We start from the raw sequence: 16674 nt of genomic DNA on the forward strand, positions 1-16674 counted from the left end.
ATTTCTTAAATTAAAATCTGTAGCTGATTTTACTGGTCTAGTCATACCACTAGATTTGTTGAAGCAAATGACCTAGCTGTGGCATATAATACATATCAATACATATCACAGTGCTGTTTTACCTTTTCATGTGAATTAATGTAGTTCATTGTAGTTGATGATGTGACATACCACGTTCTTGAGTGTTTCCCAGGATCTCTGCAGGTCATCGAGGTTGGCAGCACTAGTCTCCATGGACGGGTCGTATAGCTCCTGGAGAGGCGCTCGGCTTAAGGCACCTCGACCCTATGATGCAACAACACAGTGAGTGTAGGTCTCTCTAGTGTGTTAGAGCGATGTTCAATATATGGTTGAATGGAGTGTGGTGGTTGTAATGTGTCCTCCTCAAACATACTGTCAGCAATGAATTTGAAAGGCCACATTTTGAGGAAATATGTCCACATCTGCTGTAAATACAATTCTGGACATATATGCTAGTTTGTAACAGATTATGCACTCCGAAATAAACTAATATAGACAGTTAATATAGACATATAAAATGGTATATTAAAATATACTTGTAACATATATACTACTGAAATACTATAATTATATTATTATTATTTTATTACTAAAACTAATGTTAGTGTAGCTATTGGCATCACTGTTTGCCCTGTATCGCTCTCTGTCTTTGTCTCACTCAGTCTCTCCCTTTTTTTATGTATCATTTTATCATATGGATTAATGTAAATCTATTATGTTATTTTGTTCTGTACACTCGACACCTATTGCACGTCTGTCCGTCCTGGAAGAGGGATCCCTCCTCAGTTGTTCTTCATGAGGTTTTTACCATTTTTCCCCCCGTTTAAAGTTTTTTGGGGGAGTTTTTCCTTATCCGACGTGAGGGTCCAAGGACAGAGAGATGTCGTATGCTCTAAAGCTCTCGAAGCAAACTGTGATTTGTGATATTGGGCTTTATAAATAAAATTGAATTGAACTGAAGTTGAAATAAAAATATCTTCAACCTGCTCTAATTGTTTTATTGGAAATACAGAGGGGTCTGTGACTGATCCTGCTCTGCTTCTGCAAATCCTCCTTCCAGTCTGTGACTTTTCTTTATTAATGTAATTAATATGAATAATTGATGAAATGATAATTATTATTATTATGCCAAGGAATATTCTCTTCTTTTGGAAAATGAAAAATTCAATAAAATGTATTTAAAAAAAAAAGTTCTTGGTTAAGGTAGGTCACACCGAAATGTATCTATAACTTGTCAGTCAGATCTGCTTCGCTCTCTGTCTCACTTCAACAGCATCTTGCTAAGGTCTCATCAGATAAATTTAAACTCTTTCTTTTCTCTTTCTGTTTCTTCTTTCTGTCACCTTGTTTACTGCCTTTGACCTTATTGATTTTAGTCAAGTTCAACAGTTAGGCTCACATGACATATCACAAGACAAACATACTGTATTTACATTTCACAATAATAGCTAAAGAAACAATCATGATATTTGCTGTTTCTCCTACAATAACAAAGACTTCCTTTTTCCCTGCTGCACCATCTTAAGTCATAGATTGCACAAAAAAGGTCCTTTCTACCAGTAATTTTCAAAGTGGGGTCCTGAGACCTCCAGCGATCCAGTGAAAGGTTTTAAGATTCATCAACTTATCATAATAAAAACAAATATTTTAACTTTTGAAATCTAAAAAAGTAGTAGTAATAGATTATGTTCTAAGGAAACTACAACCATTCTTTTGTGTTGTTCTTTCGCATAACTAGAGTTGTAGAGATGTACAAAATATTCTACATCAACTGAATCCAAAGGGCATATACAAGGTAGTATTCTCTATCTTGTAAGAGGTTCTTGGCTGAAAAGAGACTGAAAACCTCTGCATTATGTTAATTCAGCTATACATAAGAAAATGACACCCTCTCATTCACATCTCAGCAAAAAAGCAAGTGGCAAACCAATTTTCTTCAGCAAAATAAATCTGCAAACATAAGGCTGATAAACAGGGAAAGCAGGGGGAGCATGGCAACTCTCCAGCTGTTTCCAACATCCATTGTGTTGACAGTGGTGATGACAGGGACTTTATTGTTTGGTGGTGGCAATGGAATGGGATGGGATGGGGTGCAGAGTAAGCCTGTCCATTTTAACAAGTCATTGAGCCACATATTCAATATTCAAAACTCTACCAATGTAGGCTCACTCGCTGCATAACAAAAGCTGCACTGACACTTATGTACAGTAATGTCACTGGGTAGGAAAACATCTTTAAGACATGTTCATCCGCATTGGAAAAAGTAAAATAATCTCATGCCAGTGTCAAAAACAACTGTTTTAAATAAAAGATAATAAAAGAGACTAAATATTTTGTTGATGACTCATTAAAATGGACATTTTTTTGCTGCACAGGTTGAAGTGGTGGTCTCTTATGATGTTAGACCAAGAATTTCAGATGTGAATTGGTCAGTGGTAGTATGGAAGCTGGGCAGGTCAGCTAATGCTGGAGGGCTCTGGAGGTAACCAGGGTGGGGTTTGCAGTACCTGGTTAAGAGGAGCATCAGCGTTAGCCCCCGGGGAGGGGGAGCGGCAGGCAGGGGGAGAGGAGACCTCGCTGTTGGTGCCCTCCTCCCCTGACTCCTCCGTCACAGGGGAGAGGAGTGTGTGGCAGCGGCCGGCTGTCATCTGACCACACATACACACCGCACATCAAACACACACACATCAAAAGAAGCAGGTGGAGGAATAGGGAGGGGGACCAAACAGAAAACGCCCGGATCAAAGGAGTGAGGAGACAGAAAAATGAGGAGAGAGAAGAAGAGAGCATAAAAATTAACAGGGGGAGCGCAGGTTAGGCAGATTGCAGTGAGCACATTGCTGATTAATTAGACGGTGAGTAATCGAATAACACAGAGAGGAGACCAGTTAGATCACATTACTGCTGTTGACATCAAACACCGTATTTGCCATAGCACAGCATTTAGGAGACATAATTTACTGCAGCATTTCTCTGAGCTAGCAAATGGACAAAGATTGGATTCCACTGGCAATGAATGAGCCACTCAGATTTTCTTTACAGGATACATCAGGGGAAAGGAATGGCCATTACCAGGAAGTTGAAAATCAAACTTTCAGTGAGTACACACATAAACGCAGTGCTCTCACCACACACAGATACTGTAAAGTTGCAGTTTCTGAACCACAGTAATTTCCTTTCCATCACAGACACACTTTCCGTGTGAGTGGTACTGGGGCATTATCCATATCACAGATTTTAAAGTTATAATGTTTTCTTGGATACTCAAACTATTAGAAATATTTTCTTTAAGAACTAGAAAAGACCCACTCATACAGTCTGATGCATGAGCATGCTGAAAAATGACATTACAGGTATGTTCAAAGGGATAAAAACACTATATTAACAGTAAGAAGAAGTCCTGAGAAATCCAGAGGAAGATCAAGGCCCAAACTTAAACAAAGCATAGCTAAAGCATTGCATAGCTTACAGCGGCTGGACTGGTGAATACAGCAGCAGCAGCAGCAGCAGCAGCTGTCCTAGAAGTAGCACAGTTGTCTGTGTGCCTGCATGCTTCAGTAGAGAGGCACAGCAGAAATGTGAGCCAAGCCCTACTGGGCTGCTTTTTGGCAGTTAATACAGAACTTGGCCGACTGACTTGGGACCTTATTATATTCGGAGGACTTTTTCCTGGGCTTTATGATGCAATGCAAAGCAACCAAAAGCATCCGCACACCGGCATTTGTCGGAAACTCAGTAGTTTCACATGGTGAGATTACTTAGAACCTGAGAAGTACTGCCAACAAGGACACGGTAACAATGACACAGAGCTAAACATGCCACACAGTAACAAATCAAGGATATCAGCAGTCCTGCATAGCAACTCCTTTATGCCATAGACACACATTTATCATGCTCTGCTCACACACAAACACACACACATGCAGTAATATCCTGTTTCCTGGCCTGCTGAGACCAAACACACCACAAACAGCAGAAACAGAGCTAGGAGGCGAAGAAATCTGAATCAGAATGAAAGACACAGAGGAAGAGGGTAGTTTCTTATGTGCGAACACATGAGAAAAATGAACAATCAAGCTGAGGATGACACACTATAGCAGCAGGCAGACAGAATCGGGCTAATACGGAGCAAAGTGAAGTGACACAGCACAATGTCGGTGCAGTAGTACACAAGAAGGGAAAGCCAGAATAGTAACACTTAAGGTATAAGGAAGATAAGGGAAAAGACGTTATTTCTGTGCAGTACAAAACACAAAAAGAAATAGGAAGAGGGTACTAATAGAGAGAAAAAAGCCTATTCTGAACCTCTCTTATATAGATGCACATGAGGCCCTGCAGCCAAATTTAAAATTAAATGTCACCCCAGGGGTCCACATTTTGTGAACATGAAATTGTATTGTACCAATATAACTTTGCAAACTGTTACTGGGAAATTAAGAGTACTTGAGTCAAACCTGTAATCATAATCATATTATCCTCAGACACCCTCTAATTTGGGATAACTTTAAGCTAATTACACTATTGTGGAATGAACTGTAAACGCCCTCTACAAACCCTAACGGGACCCCTGGGGTTTCCTGTATTCCACTTCAGTGGTCTGTATAGAAATGGAGAAGGGCTAAATGCTTCACATGCAAACACACACACACACACTCACACACAACCAAACATGGGCCAGACGGGCATAAAGCCATGCAGCATGTACATGTGTGAGTCTCTGGGTGATTGTGTCCAAAAAAGGCTTTGCCACTCACCATGACGACAGAGGGGTGTGCTGGGAGCTGCTTGTTGGTGGCGGCGTTGCTGGTTGCCACAGAGCTGGGCAGCTCCTCATCACTCAGCTCGTCCACGCCGTCTGAAAGGCCCTCCACCTCGTTGACCGTCAGCAGCATGGTGGCATGTTTGGCTTTCACCGTCAGCATCTTGCACTTGGAGTGGAGCGAGGCGATCTGCTCCTGGTAGCCACGGATCTTCTGGGCCAGCTCCTGTCAAAACATCCCCCACAAACAGAAAACACCACCACCCCCAGGGTCAGGAGAGTGTGGTTCAGTCCACAATGGAAGATCAATAGTTCCTGGTTAAAAGGATCCTGAAAGAAGGGGGTGGCTGAGTTGGTTCAGCTTTGAATGTGGTGCCAGTGTGAGAGGGGTAAGTGGAGTGGACGCATTCTCTTCTCTCCCCGGTCTCTGGCTTTAGGCTTCACAGTGTGTAAGCGTAGAAAGAGAATAGCACTGCCTCACTCTCTCTCCCTTTTTTCCTCCGTCTCTCTCTTCTGTATCTCTGAACCAATCAGAGCAGCACAGAGGCGGGTGACTCAGAGCAGCGGTGAAGCCAGCAGACAGGATGTTTGGTTGAGAGAGAGCGAGACCCTCGCAAAAATAGTTCAAAATCCCTCAGACACTCCCTCTTGTACACATATACAAATGGCAAGGAAAAACAGGAAGTGATCTCACTGCCTGCACCCCCCCTTCCTCTGCCTACAGCTTCCCTTCTCCACCAATCCCCGGGACAGATTCCTCTCAACAAAAGAGAGTCGTAAGGAGAGAGGGAGTGTTTAGGGAGGACGACAGAGATGGTGTCAAATTACAGCTATGGTATGAGCTGCAGGCCAGGTCCAGCCCCTCCTTCCCTCCTCCTCTTCCTCCTCCTCCTCCTCCTTCTACTCCCCCTGTCCCGCAGATGGTCAATGCACCGATAATCAGGTCATGTGACTGACTGGGCCAGTGGAGTTGCAGCTATTTGCTCAGCTTAGAGATCAAACTCAGACATAAACACAGTGACATGCCAAGTCACTCTGCAGCACCGGAAGGACTGAAGTAACAAGAAAATATCTACAAACACCTGGGTTCATATACCCCCTGTCAAATATAGAAGGTAGATAAAATCTGCCAGAACCACACAGGGAAAGTCTAAATGTAATATAAAAATGTGTTGCCTCTGGGATTTGAGAGATTTGATCTGTTTCTCTGCAGGTCTTTTTACACCCCCCTCCTTTGCGATCTCACTCTCTGCATGGGAGATCAAATACACTTACTCAGCAAAGTAAAACTCCAACATGGAGTGCAGGCCTTACCTAACACAGGTAAAAACCATCTACACTGCATCAGACAAGAGCCTATGCAGATAATATTTACATGTACCATCAGATAGAGAAGGAATGTGCATATGAGTTGGGCTTGTAGAGGCACAACATTCTCCAAAAATTGTTTTATGAGGTGCATGGCTCTGATAACACGATGTTAAAAGCAGCAGTATTTAGTCTGGGGCCTTTGGTGGTTTGAACTAATGATTTTAATGCCTGTACTGTAAGGGTTGCCCACAACTTTTCTAAGACATACAGTATATTTCCTGCTGCCTCAACTTCTCGTTTTACATCTTACACTGTTACAACGTGCAGGAAATACATAATGACTCAACCTCCACTCTCTGATGTTGACCTCATTAGAAAAGCTGTTTTTAGAAATAAGCATAGAATTGTCTTTAAATGTCAAATGATGAGCCTTTAATGCAACTGACACCTTGAATGTTGTAGGAGCTCTGAAAGAAAAATGCTGTCAATCTGTTATTCTGGTTTGTTAGAGTTTTTATAAGATTTCCAACGTGATGCATCTACAGTCAAATCTATAAAACCCCTTTAAGTCCATGTTGCTTTGCTGTCATTTCACAGGCTATTTAGACAGCTTTATTGCCAAGCTTTGCAATACATGAATAAGGAATGTCAGTGAATAAAGACTAATCTTAAAGTACACTTTAGGGCTAAAAGTGTACTTTTGGTCATGGGCTATTTTGTCTAGACACCTTAGCTTCCATTAAAGGAAATTGTCATGCTACAGCATACAATGATATTTTAAACAGTAGTATGCCTCAAACTCTGCTGCAAAAGTTTGAGGTCATGGTGAAAGAAGTATTCAGATCCTTTACTTCAGAAAGAGTACTAATATTATGCTGTAAAAATATCCCACTAAAAGTGAAAGTCCTGCATTTAAAAGCGTACTTAAAGGGACAGTTTGGATTTTTAAGGTTGTATGAAGTACTTATCCACAGTCAGTGCATTTCCTACAGTACATGGCAGTCAGCACACCCCCAGTTTGGAGAAGCAGGCAGGAGTACCGACATAGACTCTAAAGCTGTCAGGCAAATGTAGTAGAGTAAAAAGTACAATATTTACCTCTGACATGTAGAGGAGTAGAAGTAGAAAGTACCATAATGTGGAAAGTTAAGTACAAGGCTATTTCTTGTGTCAACATGACAAAAATAGGCCAGTAAAGAAATGTTTTTTCTGAGTTTGGTGTGGATGAACTTGACTGGCCTGCACAAAGCCCATCCAACACCTTCAGGATGAAATACAGCGCCAACATTGAGCCAAATCTTATCACCCAACATCAGTGCCCTAATTCACTAAGACTATTCATGGCTGAATGCTAGAAAATCTCTGCAGCCAGGTTCCAAATCTTAGTGAAAAAGCCTTCACAGAAGAGTGAAGGCTGTAATAGCAACAACTTCTAAATGCTTGAGTTGGAGCTTGACTTATGTTTTAAAAACTTTATAAGAGACAAAGTGTGTGTCTTCTCTGACCTCATGGTGGTGTATTTGAGCCTGAAGTTCCTGTATGTTATTGGTGGAGACTGGCCGGTCCTGAATGATGCGATGAGCCTCTTCTATTAATCTCTGGAGGTTCTTAACTTCCTGTTCGTACTGCTCATACTGCACCACAGCCTCCTGGGAAAAAGGGAAACATATAAAATGTGATATATATTGTTGATCTCTGAGGGGTGATGAGCATTTCTCCTGCCTCCCCTTCCAGGGAGGTCAAAGGTGAGTGTCACCTTCAGATGTCATCTGAGTAGAGTCATTTCTTTCACTCTTAATGTCACACATGCTTTATAGGTATCAGGCACTTCAATTTATTCCTTTGTAACACCATTTCAAGATCATTTTTAACCAAATTTCATTTCAATTTTTTAGACGAATCATCTCTTTCTTATTCAAGCAATGCAGGTAAGTATAACTGTATATATGTGGTCTCGTGCAGATGTAGGCTTTATGTAGGAATATTACTATTAGAGTGACTTAGGTTAATCTCCATTTTACCAACAGGTAAGTGCATGTATAAAGTAAAATAAAGTATGAGGTTCAGTGGTAGGGTTAAACATTTCTAACATCAGAAGTGTGGACTTTTATGCAGAAGAGCTTGACTCAGTTTGAGAGAAAGAAAGAAAGAAAGAAAGAAAGAAAGAAAGAAAGATGCATACATGAAATAAGATAAATAGGTTTGTGTCAATTAAGACTTCAGAAATTCAAATGTCAGACAATTTAATGACTTTTAGGAGCCTGCAGACACCCTGTTCAAATATACAAAATCAAGAGCATGGATGTTTTTCCATTTTCATACAAAAACAAGTCATTTGAGATGTGCTGAAAAGCTCTTCTGCTCATTCTGGGCATCTAAAGCCTGTGCAAGCTAAATTTCCATGATAACATTCATAACATTGTCGTTATTGTGTTTAAAACATAGATATGAATGTTAGCACTTCGTCTCAACTATGTCCCTGGGCCATGTCAGATAGACTCATTGTTTCAAATCTTGGTGTGTTTGGTTGAAATGGCTGAGATGCTTTACATGTTTGTCCTCCTCAGATAGTCACAGAAGGTCACTTGCTTCTTCCTCTAAAGGCTAATCTTTGCTACAATGAGCTTAAAAGCAAAATCGGCCCAGAACCAAAGGATTGGAGGATAATACTGGGCTGATGGGGGCTCAACAAAAACACACGCATTCCTGAGGCGGCCTGTTTCGACACTGCAGCCTTTAGGGAGGCAAGTGATGAGTCAATGTATAACTATGTTACTCTTCTGACAGGGCAACAATGACCAACTAGACACCTCAAATGCTTTAAGCATGACGATTTTTGGTTCTACGGTGACAGAAAATTTTGGCGTTTTGGTGGGAAAAAACTAATAAAGACAAGGTTACCAAACAAACACTCTCGGGGGTAGGGCTTTCATCACATTGATTGGTAACATAATACATTACATAATACATAATATGTGGCAGCTGACCAACAGCAACATGAGGACTGCACAATACCTGCAGGATGTTGCACTGCTGGATGGTGGTATGCTGCAGTTGGCTGGCCTCCTGCTGCAGAGTCTGAGCTGTGCGGCAGATAGGCAGGCTGGCAACTACCTCCTCTGGTAGCCGGAGGGCGCTCTGACACTGCTGTACTGCCGCCACCTGCTGCTTGAAGCCCTCCATTTCCACCAACAGACGCTTATGAAGGAATGAAAAGGATGTTAGAGAGGAAGGAGGAATTGTATGGTGTGTGATACTGTAATGTAATGTAATACTGTGTTTTCAGAGTGGTTATATTTATTTTTTCCTGCAGGTTGACAGAAGCAGATTGTGTGGGGATTTCATACTGCAAGTGTGAGTTGTGAGTGTTGGAGATATCAGCTGTAAAGATGTCTGCCTTCTCTCCAGTATAATGGAACTAGATGGCTTATGGTGCTCAAAGTGCCCAAAAAAAAAAAAAATTTTTTTTTTTTTTTTTTTTTTAAAATACTCAACGTCAATGTCTCTTTCCAGAAATCATGACCCACTAGCTCATAATAATCCACAGACCTTGTTAGCAGTTTCACATAGTAACTATTTTCTTTCTATTGAACTACTCCCACCAACCGTAGCACTGCACAGAAGGAAGTGTGCATCTGTTCATGGGCGAGAGGCTTGTGCTTGTGACAGCACAAGATGTAAACATTAATGCCATCCTCCTCCGCTGAGCTGTAACATTCGCAGGCTCAGTGGTGCAAGGTGAGCTAGCAGTGGATACACACTTCTTTTTGTCATATAGAGAGATGGTGGGTGTAGTTTGATAGACAGAAAATACTTTCGACATGAAACTGCTCACAACAAGTTCTGCAGATTATCTTTAGTAACTGGGTCATGATTTCCGGAAAGAGACATTGCTGTTGAGTTTTCCAAATGTATTTGTTGGCACTTTGAGCACCACCATCTAGTTGTATTACATTGGAGAGAAGACAGCTATCTCTGTGGCCGATATCTACACCACTTGGCAACTCAAACCAAAACAACTTACACTGATAAACAGTACTACAGATAAGAACAAAAATGTGTATTTTTGATTTGGGGTGAACGGTCACTTAAAATGCTGATTTTAAACGAAGCATCTTAAATGTGTGTATTCACCTGTCTCTGTGTGAGCTGTTCCCTGAGGCTGAGCCTGTTGAGGTCGGGGGACGCAAGTGTGATCTGGATCTGGTCTACAGCAGCATGGAGGATCTTCACCTCTGCCTCCAAACGCAACATGTCCTGAAAGATAAACAGACAGATAAAACAAATCAAAGAAAAGCACACACAAGAGTGGGAACAGTTTATACTGTATATATATCATATGCTGTATATATGGTTCTGCGCAGTGGTAGGTTTTATGTACAAATATGATGTTTACAATGAGTAAGTTTAATTTACCCATTGCCAATAGGTAAGTGCAAGTATAAAGTAAAAAGACAGTGTGAGGCTGGTGGGTTTAAAGATTTGTAACAGCAGAAATATGGCTTTTCACGCCGAAGAGTTTGACTCATTTTGAGCAAAATAAATTAAAAGATGGATGAATAAACTTAGATAAAATCCTTTTTAAGACTATTCAATGACTTTAAAGGCCTAATGCATATAAAATCAAATTTAAGACATTTTAGGACTTTTTAAGGACCTGCTGACACACAAAGGTGTTCAATTCAGTTTGAGCCATAAATAAAAAGGTTGGCATCTCTTTAAAACAAAACTCTTCATTTGTAAATTCTGATTGACCAAGATGAATTTCATGTGAGAGGAAATTAAATAACCCATCGCCACAAATAAGGATTGTGCTATGTCTACTGTAGACCCAGAAGAAAAAAATCCGAATTCACTGGAGGAATTGTCAACAAAATTTCCAAACACCCAATGTTATTAGCAACAATCAGCAACAGACTGTCATCTGGGCACCAGCTGTATGGCAATCAGATTAGTTTAACAGATTACTGCTGCAAAAGCTAAAACAGTGCATTCCATTATGATGGTGTAATGCAAGATGAATGACCATAAGGGGGCACTGTTGTGTTGTAGCTCTGGTGTATTTGACCAAAGGGATGTGTACCAAATGTTTGGATTTAGGAAATTCAATTGTCTGCATTTCCTAATGAAGATGATTTGATCAGAGAGCCCTAAAACTATTTAGAGGTGAAGTATTATTGATGTCTTATTCCCGTAATGGTTGCCTCACAGTGAATGTTGTTTACCTTTGCTGCATCCTGCAGACTCTGGAGGCGAGTCTTGGCAGTTTGCTGCAGCTCCTCTGTGCGTCTGCTGAGGTGTTTCACCTGCTGTATCCACCCCTCTGTCTGCAACACCTCCCCCAGCTGCCCCTCCCTCTCCCCCATGGCCTCCAAGTCGCCATGGAGACCCCGACACTCCCGCAGCAACGCCTGTCACCATAGGAACATAAATTGCAAGTCAGAGAGAGGAGCCTTTTGTACGTGCAATTACACTAATTAAGGCCGGCCAACACAGTGTACAGTACATGACATGTCACTGAGAAATCAAACAAGTGTGTGAAGCTAATTAGCTGTTAATTTGTGGGGTGTCTTCAGATTTTAATACAGGACATATTAGTATTTATTTTTGTGGAAAAATAAATGTCTAATTATATTTTTCACAAAAATAAAGACTAATATTTAGTAAATGGACTTGCACTTCTACTCACACACACACATTCATACACTGGTGGCTGGGGCTACCATACAAGGTGCCATCTGCTACCCAGTTTTAAACATTCACACGCACTGCAACTAGGCATTCAGTATCTTGCCCAAGGATACTTTGACATGCAGACTGGAGGAGCCAAGGACTGAACCCTTGCTCTACCTCCTGAGCCACAGCTGCCCTGATTTGGGTCCTGGGATTTCAGAGCCCATTTTTTTCAGACATCTTAAAGTCATTCCTGCTACCTGCTGTGTGACTCATTAAGACTCACCTGGTGTGCTCGAATTTGCTCCTGCAGCTGGGACGCAGAGCCCCAGATAATGCCACCAGTGACCAGAGCTTCTGCCTTTTCTGTCCAGCCCAAAATGAATGCCTTCATACCCTGATATTCCTCCACCTGCCTCTCCGCCTGCTCACAAGAGACAGACCAAGACCAGAGGAATTAATACAGACGAAATAATACCATATCAAATAGAATCACCTGATATTGGCCACTATAGTCTGATAACTATAAAAAAGATTTGTTGTTTGATCATGAAAGCAATATTGGGAACTTGAATAATATTGGAAACTGAACTTAATATGGATATCTCACCTTTTTCAGTCTGTTGGCTCTGTCCTGGACCTGCTGCGTGGTGTGTCGCTGCACCTCTGTCAGTTTGGCCACAGCATCGCCCAGCTGCTTACACAGCAGAGGGTTCTGCTCCCCAAACTCCTGCACCGCTACTCCTAACTCCGCCAGAGAGCGACCACAGCAGTCACACTCTTCACAAAGAGCCTGTAACAGAGGAGAAGAAGTAAGAAGTGGAGAAAGATAAATGACCAAAGAGAGTTTACGCATGTGTTAAAACTAAAAAGTGAACTTCAGTAAACCCTCCATCCCAGGTGACTATCTTTGTCTGTTTGTGCTAAAAAAAAATCCCATTCTACATCAGTGGTCTTAACCTTTTTCATGTCAAAGACCCTTATATTAATACACATTAGGCCACAGACCCCCCTTTGACACCTATGTTTAAGGGATTGAAAGATCCTGAAGGTGGAGGGGGGACAATTTACGGGTCATGGGAGGAAAGAGGATGCAAGGAAGCATAAGTTAGCATGATGAAAAAGCACCCTTACTCACGCTGGGCTCACTTCTAAGTGAAATATATACTGAAAATGAACTATTCCCCATCAACCTACCAGCACCTATAAAGCTCCAAATTTACCACTTTATATCTTGTTTCATTTGTACAAAACCAAGCTGTGGTTTTACAGGAGAGCAGTGATTTATCAGTTAACTTCAGACGTGCTGGTAGGAGTAGTTCGAAAATGAAAAACTACACACTACTACACACTCTTGAGGCCTTAAGGATCTACAGATGGGCAGAGGAGTGAGAGAAGAAAAAAGTTGGGGCGACAAGAAAGAGAACAGGAGGGAAGGGGCTCAGACTCCCATCTGGGATACTTCTCTCAGAAGTGGGTCACTGTTGAAGGCAGAATTCAGTTCATGCCATTCCAACTCTCGCACACTCATTAACCTCAACATCTGCAAAATGAATAGCCAATTTAACAGGGGTTAATTGCTTGTTAATTAGTCAATCTGTCTGGTTGATTACTTTGGTCTCTTCTTTGGCCTCCTTTAGGTCAGCACCCTTGTCTTCCAATTTCAGAGCGATGGTCTTCAGCTTCGCCTCGATGTCCTGGAGTCTGAAGCTGAAGTCTTCTTTGACATCTCTGGTCTGCTGCACCTCCCTTTCTCTCGCCTGGACCTGAAGCAGATGGCAGAAATACAAACATTTAACTGTGCTGTCAAAACATAAGCCTTTAACAATGCTAAATGATAAAGGATAATTCAGAGTGTACTCTCTGGACACACTAAGAGCCCTGCTGCAGGGAAGTAGTTGTACACGAGACTGCACTGTAGAACTCATACAAGTGAGTGCCAGCATTACACTGGTACATACAGTCATATGATCACTTCTACAATTTTTTTTTTCCATTTAAGGGTGTTCTTAACACAATAAACCTACTGAACAGCCATTTGACAGTCCTAATGAGTTAATGAAATTGCAGCATTTCATAAAATGTTAAACTGTAGCCAAGAGAGGTCACCTGGTCTTCAGCGGAGCCCAGAGCCAGAGCCACCTCAGCCAGCTGCATGCTGAGCTCAGAGGGCAGACCAGCCTGGAGGTCCTGGTACTTGGACTGCTGCAGCTCTGTCATGCGCTCCACACTCTGGCGCCTGCTGATGACCTCACCATGTGCAGTCTACAACACAAACAACATCACGTGATAGACTGTTAGGACATGATGCTGTTTTTATGTCTAAACAAGTTAGAGAAACCAAACCAAAATATCGCTGTGTGTAGTGGCCTACCTCTAGCTCTTGCAGCAGTGAATCCAGGTCTGCAGTGGGACTCAGCAGTAAGCCACGAGTATCCTGGATCCATCCTTTGACCAAGCCCAGCTCCTTCTCAACCTCCTCTCTCTCCCTCAACTCCTGGTGTACCTGAGCCCTGCTGGCTCGTACCCGCAACACGAGGCTAGATAAGACATTAAGTAAATAATAGGTAACTTGCATGGAAATAAATAAACCACAAAGAAAAAGAAAGCTTTTTGTTATCAAAGTGAATGATACATATCTGAAGCATGCACCAATAGATTTCTAGAATAAAAATGACAAACGATATAGTAAAAGATTCAACACAGAGGGGCTTGAAATCCCAAGTGAGAGTTCTTTAGTGTGATGGGCTGGAAAACAATTTGAATTTCCACCTACCTGAGTAAAAGTCAAGCAGAATCAGATTATGTTTTAAACGTGTATGTTCTCTGACAAAATTTCTTGTTCATTCATTCATTTTCCATAACTGCTTATCCTGTTAGGGGTCATGGGGGGGTTGGAGCCTATCCCAGCTGACCCTGGACAAGAGGTGGGGTACACCCTGGACAGGTCACCAGACTATCACAGGGCTCACACATAGACAGACAACCATTCACGCTCACATTCACACCTACAGACAATTTAGAGGATTAACCTGCATGTCTTTGGACTGTGGGAGGAAGCCGAAGACCCCGGAGAAAACCATGCTGACATAGGTGAACATGCAAACTCCACACAGAAGGGCTCCCCCACCCTTGATTTGAACCAGGAACTCTCTTGCTGTGAGGCAACAATACTAACCACTGTTCTCCAAATTGTGTTATACAAGATTTAATCTTGTTTTTGGTCAGCTGCGACAGCCACAGCACTGGCTCACTCACCTGTCATATTGCTCCTGCATGCTTCTGATCTCTTGTAGGCAAGGTGTCTCCTCATGTCCATTCTCTGTCTTTTTCTCCATCGCCTCCTCCTCCTCTCCTCTGAGGCTGCGTGTGTGTTGCCCCAGCAGGGCCAGGATGGACTGCTCCCTCTCCACCTCCTGGCTGAATGAGTCATGGTACTCCAGGAGGCTCTGGAGCGCCGCCCTGGTGGCAGCCTTTTCAACTGTGCTGTCTGGGACACGGCTGTGGAGGTCTTGGGACACTGAGCGCACCTTCTCCATCTGGGTGAAGTGCAAAGATTCAAGTTCAGATTTTAAATTTACTGTGAGTAGATTAAAGCTGATAAACATGGATGAAAACAATGTTGAATTTAAAGGGGACCTATTGTGCTTTTCCTTATTTTCTGTCATATATATATTTTTACAATGTCGGATGTTCGTACTAAACGTGGCCAAAGTTTCAAATAATTAGGTAAACGTATGTTGAAGTGTGACCCCACCTGTGACATCATTTCATTTCACAAAGTATCTTTCAAAGTTCTATCTACAGTATACAATACTCCCTGTGATAGTCAAAGGCAGAAAACAAGAGTGTAGAGACTCAAGTGCAGAGAATGACGTCATGTCCAGTTGAACAAAGGGGCCATAGAAAAATAGCGGACAACAGGAAAATGCCATATATGAGGAAGTGACCACCATTCCTTACAGTTTGACCTAATTTCCCTTTAAGGAGCAGTGCTTTGTGGGAACTGTTCTGAGCTAACAGCGATCACACTTGAAAGAGGTCGAAAGGCGGGAAAATGCTTCATGACACAGTGTTTTGGCAGGAGCAAACAACTGGCCTGAAGCCTGGAGTTACATCACGGCACACCAACTGGTATTCAGTAGTTGCTGCGTTTGACCTAAATCTGTAGAAGCATGAACAATTTTCTAGACTTACTCTAAGTGTCATGTGAGTATAAACAGCTTCTGGGGCCTGTAGGTACACTGATGGTTGGTTTTACACTGTACATGGGCATTAATGAAGTACATTCATGACACATACAGTATGCACTTGAGCATGCAGAGCACACACTCACACAGCCAGCCATGAACAAAATCACCAACAAGTGTACAGGAGAAGTTTGACACATTAGAAACACTGAGGGCAATCTACTCTAACTTTTTAGCAATCCACACCCCTGTTCAGGTGGTGGCATGTGCATATTAATTAGCTATTAAATATGTCTTACTGTCATTAAAATATGAAATTTAAAATGACAGGTAAAATTAGATTATGGTGTAATTTTTAAGTCTTTGTAAAAATGATGGACAACAAGAAAGTTTAACACAACTGCTGCTCTAACCTTGTCAGTGAAGTTCCTCCACTCCCTTGCAGTGTCCTCCAGTGCTCTCTCCTGGGCTCGGGCCACACTGCGCAGCCGGGTCCACCGCTGCCACAGTGACGACACTGAGTGGCTGGTGACAGCTTTGCTGGACTCTGAGATGATCTGCTCTAACTCTGTTGCATTCTCTTTCAAAGCATTCAGAGGTAACTCTAGCAGGTCGATGTGAGCCACCAGAGACTACAGCCAAAAGATAAAGACAGATACATGCAAGATATTTCATGAATGCAGTCTTCTGAAACATTTATACTATGGAAAAGTAATATTT

At 42.0% G+C, this 16674-nt stretch overlaps 1 protein-coding gene across 9 annotated transcripts in view; it reads right to left on the minus strand.

The window, feature by feature from the left end:
* The window catches only part of syne1a (spectrin repeat containing, nuclear envelope 1a), a 178630-nt gene that overhangs the window by 41923 nt on the left and 120033 nt on the right, over window positions 1–16674 (minus strand). For 8 of the 9 annotated variants that reach the window (XM_049590339.1, XM_049590334.1, XM_049590342.1 and 5 more), the window contains 14 exons: window positions 16368–16586; window positions 15023–15303; window positions 14139–14304; window positions 13874–14029; window positions 13378–13530; window positions 12375–12557; window positions 12051–12188; window positions 11317–11502; window positions 10226–10348; window positions 9107–9289; window positions 7597–7740; window positions 4776–5006; window positions 2529–2669; window positions 172–285 (listed from right to left, as the gene is read on the minus strand). In XM_049590339.1, the coding sequence (XP_049446296.1) occupies window positions 172–285; window positions 2529–2669; window positions 4776–5006; window positions 7597–7740; window positions 9107–9289; window positions 10226–10348; window positions 11317–11502; window positions 12051–12188; window positions 12375–12557; window positions 13378–13530; window positions 13874–14029; window positions 14139–14304; window positions 15023–15303; window positions 16368–16586 (2418 nt within the window). The remainder of the gene's footprint in view (window positions 1–171; window positions 286–2528; window positions 2670–4775; window positions 5007–7596; window positions 7741–9106; window positions 9290–10225; window positions 10349–11316; window positions 11503–12050; window positions 12189–12374; window positions 12558–13377; window positions 13531–13873; window positions 14030–14138; window positions 14305–15022; window positions 15304–16367; window positions 16587–16674) is intronic. The other variant, XM_049590340.1, reaches the window with a different exon arrangement.

The sequence above is a fragment of the Epinephelus fuscoguttatus genome, linkage group LG11 (genome assembly GCF_011397635.1).
Source record: "Epinephelus fuscoguttatus linkage group LG11, E.fuscoguttatus.final_Chr_v1".
Lineage (NCBI taxonomy): Eukaryota > Metazoa > Chordata > Actinopteri > Perciformes > Serranidae > Epinephelus > Epinephelus fuscoguttatus.